Genomic DNA, 5,118 nt, shown 5'->3' on the forward strand with positions numbered 1-5,118 from the left:
ATGGAGCCTAGGGCATTAAGTCAGAGAAACAGGAAGTGAGATCACAAGAGAGAATAAGGAGTGCTGTGGTTTTTAGGCGAGCATACAAATTAGCAAAACCAAAGCCAAGAAGCTGCCGCAGGGAGGGTTAGTGATACGGATCTGCTCTTCTTTTTGAGTACCTTGCTTAGGTTAATGAGCAGGAACCTCGAAGGCCAAAGGCCAGAAGATCAGAATGAATGACAGAACGGTGTGGTGTCTTTGTGCTGAAGCCTGGGGAGGGAGGGAGAACAGCTGGGCCTGTGTGATGTGGGGTGGGCAGTGGCAGAGAGTGAGAGGGGAGGCAGTGAATGAGATTGTGGCGAAAGAAGCTATGGCCTTTGTTCGCCCTTGTATGGAAGGGGTGGGAGGGCTGGAACATAAAGTCTGTCTCTTTCTGTGTGTGTATGTGCATGTGCCTATAGCTAGCTACTGGCCAAACCATGGCCCAGTGACAAAGAACTTAGGACAAGTGGGGCTGTGTTGGGATGTCTTTGCAAATATTGAAAGGGTGGGGCATTGACATCAGCAGAGAGAGAGAGAGAGAGAGAGAGAGAGAGAGAGAGAGAGAGAGTGTGTGTGTGTGTGTGTGTGTGTGTGTGTGTGTGTGTGTAGGAAAAAGGGGAAAGTAGGGGCAGTTAAAGTAGAAGTCATGACCAAGTAAGCTGTCATGTAGCTTTGTGAAGAGGAGGCAGAATTGCTGAGATCCATGAGGGCTAAGAGGTATTTGTGTGAGAGAAGTGATAACATTGAGGCTGGCGTCTATGGAGGGGTAGTGGGAACAAGCATTGAGATATAGCCATTCAGAGGTGGTCTGTATGTTTGCACTGTCACTGGGGACATGTACAAAGGTATCAGGCTAAAGAGGCAGGGTCAGTGATGTAGACAGCATTGGGGATGTTAGTGATGATAGAGGGATCATCAGGTCGGCAACAGAGCCTATGTAGGTAGTGGCCCATGTGCACAAAGGTTTCTCTGTATCATGGAGTAATGCAGGACATTAAGGCAGGTACAACTTCCTGTAAGAGAGCCAAGGGAGGGGGATGGGCAAGTAGAACAGTCCTTCCTGAGGAACTCTGGGTTACATAAAAAGCTGGTCCAAGGTTGACACATTACAGAATGCCAGGGGCATTATCTTTGAGTACCAGGAAGATGCAGAAGACCAGAAACAGAATCTTTGTGGAATGCACTAGTGAAGGCTTCATTTGAAAACACTGAATGGATTTGTGGAAGGATGGGGAGGGCGATTTAATATAATAATGTGTGGTAGGTGTCTCAGTGATAGGAAAGGGGGTGAAGGGGAATGCCCAGCATCCCCATCCTAAAGTGGAGCATCTGTATGTCGGGGGGACGTGAGTTGTGAATGCAGAAAGTCTAGAACGTTAAATCTTTCCCTCTCCTTTGCCATTGCTCCTTCTGTGTGTACCCATGTGTGGGGAGGTAGAGACAGGAAGATTCCTGGTTGTATGCCAGTGAATGAGAGGTGTGTGAGGGAGGGAGTGAATGGGAGGGACAGTCACTGAGTGAAGGGCATATGTATGTGTGCTTCTGTATACATATTTGGGTGGCTGTGAGGGATGGGATGTGTAGTGAGACAGCCATTCACTAGAAAAGGGGTATACCTTTTGCATCTTGGGGTAAGAACTGCAGTGGGTGGGGGGAACATTATCTCAGAGTCCACCCTGAGATGGGTATGGGGGGGGTGTGTGTATCTCTGCATTAAGAAAATACGTGGTATTCAAACAGGCAAGGGAGTGTGTGTGTAGATGTGTAGGAAATCTAGGTCATTCAGATACTCTGAGTTATTCGTGGGTTTAGCAGACAGTGCTGTGGGAATTCAGGGACATCCAGACCCTCCGTGATGTATATGTGTGTGTGTGTGTATGTGTGTTTGTGCACGCACACACGTGTGTGCATGTTTGTGTTCAGGCATGGAAATAGGGGTCAGGATGAGAAGTTCAAGAGTGATACAGCCAGGGCTGAAGATGTCGTGTCTGTGTGGGAACACGCCTGGGGAAGTAGGAAAAGAGTAAAGAGGAACAAAAATGCCTGTAGTTGTATATTAGTATATGTAAACATACAGAGGGCAAGAAGGACCATAAAGAATGTGTGGTGAAGCACTCTGGTGGAGAAGGGCTCATGAGAAGTGATACCGGGAGCAGTGAAGCTGGAGATCCTTAGAGAACCCATTCGTGCTAAGTTGGGTGGGTGGATAGACAGGGTGAGCAGGCCTGTGCGTCAGTTGGAGAACCAGCTCATCAGCCCAGTCTTGCCACTTCCCTTTGCTCCACAGAAGACGTGCGATGGGACACATTTCCCCTAGGCCGAATGCCAGGTCAGACCGAGGACCCAGCAGAGCTCATGCTGGAGAATTATGACACCATGTATCTTTTGGACCAGCCTGTGCTAGAGCAGCGGCTGGAACCCTCAACATGCAAGACTGAGTGAGTGCCCATGGCAACAGGATTTCTCACCCCCTTTCTCTGCCACCTGTGGGAGGGAGAGAAGACAAGGCGAGGTGGGTGGGGGAGGTGGCTGGCTACTTGCCAGCTCTCCCTGTCCCTAGTGTGGGGAGCCAGTGAAGTAGCCACACACAGCTGGCTTGGCATCCTTCTCAGATTCCATTCAGTTTGTGCTTGTGGATGGACGTGTGTGTGTGTATGTGTGCATGCACGTGCACTTGCACGTGCGTTCATTTTGGAGAAGAAGGGTCCATAGCTTTCAGCCGATTCTCTAACTGGTCTACCACTCCTAAAAGGTCAAGAATAGATGCTCTCATCCAGCTTTTTCATGTTCCTGAGGAGAAAACTGAGGCCCAGAAAAGGGAACGGATTTGTCCAGAGGTGCACAGAATAATCAGTAGGCCTCCCCGCACTGTCCAGGCCCCTTGGTAGTAAGGCCTACACAGGGTTCCATGCTCTCCCTTGAAACTTGCCTCTGGATCACAGGCGTGGGAGCCCTTGGGTCACCAGGGAGCCAGGAACCAAGCAGCCCTTGCTGAGGGGTTATGCTGGTAACACAAAGGAGCCCATCCAGAGGGCCTATACATTCCAGAATGCTGGGCCATTCTGACCGGGAGACTCCTATGAGTGCCAGAGAGGAACCCCTGCGGGCCCCTGAAACTGAGTCTTTCCCTTTACTGCCTGCCCACTCCCTGGAGATGAGCCCTTCTTAGAACCCAGGGGCCCCAGAAGCAGGCCAGACCCAAGGCAATGCCATGGATTCTGTCCAAGGCCATGGCCAGCAGGCCTCTTGGAGAGGAGAGGCAGCAGCTGGGGAAGCCAGACCTGTAATTGGGAGTGGGATTCTCATGTCTGAGAGAGAGGTTCCGTTTCCCCTCCTTCGCAACCAGCCTGGCCCTGGGTAAGGATGGCTCATTGAGGACAAGGAAGGAAGCTGTTTCAGCCCACCTCCCACACCCTCTGTAGTAGGGAGGTTTCCTCTGTTGGGGAGGGGCATGCCCACCCCTGCTCCTTGTCTCGGCTCCACCCCTGACTTGGCTATGTGGCCGTGGGCAAGTCCATTCCCATCTCTGGGTCTCAGTTAACTTGTCTGTAAGATTGTGGGTAATGGGAGGTGGTGGGACAAGATCATCTGTAAGCGTTTTTTTTTAGCTTCAGTAGTGTAACCATGGATCTGCCTGAGGGAAGAATGATGGCGTTGCTCTCAGCTGTCACTCTTACCCAGCTGCAAGGACCTTGACCTGCGGGAAGCAGGGGAAGCAAGAGTGTTATGAGCAGGGCCAGGGAGAAGGAGGGCAGAGTCGCCCTCCCTAAAGCAATCTTGCAGTCATGGGCCCAGTCTTATAGCCCAGGCCTGGCCTTGGGCTCCTTAACTAACTGTTGGGTGTGGGAGGGATCCAGCATGGAGTTCCCTGGCCCCCAAGCTCTAGAGCCTTGAAAGGAGGCCCTGTTAAGGCAGCTGCTTTCAATGTCTTGGGAGTGGGGTGGTGTGGGGCCCCTTCCCCTACCTCAACCCAAACAGCTTTACTTTAGTTTATGTACTAGGGCTCTGCATAAAGCTTCATTTGAAAAGTTCCTTGCCTCTTTCCCTCCCTTCCTCAACTGAGGAGAGGGCCAAACCACCCCTGGGGCCCGCATGAAGTTATTTCTCAGATTTGCTCCAGTCTCTTTGTAAGGTCAGGCAGGAGAGTGGGCCTGTCCCACATACACACACATGTCAAGCACTCTTGGCCCCTCCAGAGCCTAAAGCTGCCTCCTTCCCTGACTGACCTCCCACTCTCTCCTCAGCACCTTGGGAAGTGGCAACTGCAGCAACAGCAGCAGCAGCAACTTCGAGGGCCTTCTCTGGAGCCAGGGGCAGCTGCATGGGCTCAAAACTGGCCTGCAGCTCTTCTGATGGCCATCCCTGGTGCAAGTGTTCATCCAGCCCTGCCAGGGCAACAGCCCACCCCCTAGTACAACTGATGCTCCCTGAGACAACCTGGGAGACAGCCTGGATCAGCCACATCAACTCAGTTGTCCACCATAGGGGAATTTTGAATGTCTTTTGTTTTTGTTTGTTTGAAAAATAATAAAACAGGCAACTGTAGTTTCGGTGTTTGTGAGATGAAGGGGGTGGGTGCTGGGGCTGACCAGTATAGTTTTCCCTTTACTGTGGAGGCTCCAGACAAGGCTTTGAGCAGGAGCTAGGTCCTGAGGCTCTTTGGGCCTCTGGCTTTGATTGCTTCCATAACCAGGCTCCACCCATATCTTATTCCTGACTCCTCAGACCATTTCTATTCTCAGCTGTAGTATTAGGCCAGCTCACTTGGAAGCATCAGGCTCCAGAGGCATTGCTGGCTACAGAGCCTAGCGAGCGGCCAGGTGGTGTGCTTAGAGCCTCCTCCTTGACAGCGGGAAAAGCCAGGCCTTCTTGCTGCTACCCAGCAGGCTTCCTGCTGTTCTCCACACCTGCCCTCACTATGCACTAAACAGCAGTTGAAAGCCGAGAGAAGCTCTTCTTTGTCACTTCTGCACTCTTTTGGCCTAGAAAAGATAAGAGTGGGTTTCCTTGTGTGCATTAGAGCCACAGAAATATCTTAGGGGCTGATCCAGAGCCCTTTCTCCGTGATCATCAGTCCCCTCAGAAACTCACCTC

At 51.6% G+C, this 5,118-nt stretch overlaps 1 protein-coding gene across 6 annotated transcripts in view; it reads left to right on the forward strand.

Moving 5' to 3' along the window:
* Nucleotides 1-4,569, forward strand: part of LAS1L (LAS1 like ribosome biogenesis factor) — a 22,709-nt gene extending 18,140 nt beyond the window's left edge. For all 6 annotated transcript variants that reach the window (XR_005197372.1, XM_017512137.2, XM_037732671.1 and 3 more), the window contains 2 exons: nt 2,312-2,462; nt 4,269-4,569. Coding sequence is in view for 5 of the 6 variants with exons in the window: in XM_017512137.2 (XP_017367626.1) it covers nt 2,312-2,462; nt 4,269-4,377 (260 nt within the window). In the remaining variant the exon portion in view is untranslated. The remainder of the gene's footprint in view (nt 1-2,311; nt 2,463-4,268) is intronic.
* Nucleotides 4,570-5,118: the final 549 nt, after the last annotated feature.

Source organism: Cebus imitator, unplaced genomic scaffold, assembly GCF_001604975.1.
Source record: "Cebus imitator isolate Cc_AM_T3 unplaced genomic scaffold, Cebus_imitator-1.0 Scaffold463, whole genome shotgun sequence".
Lineage (NCBI taxonomy): Eukaryota > Metazoa > Chordata > Mammalia > Primates > Cebidae > Cebus > Cebus imitator.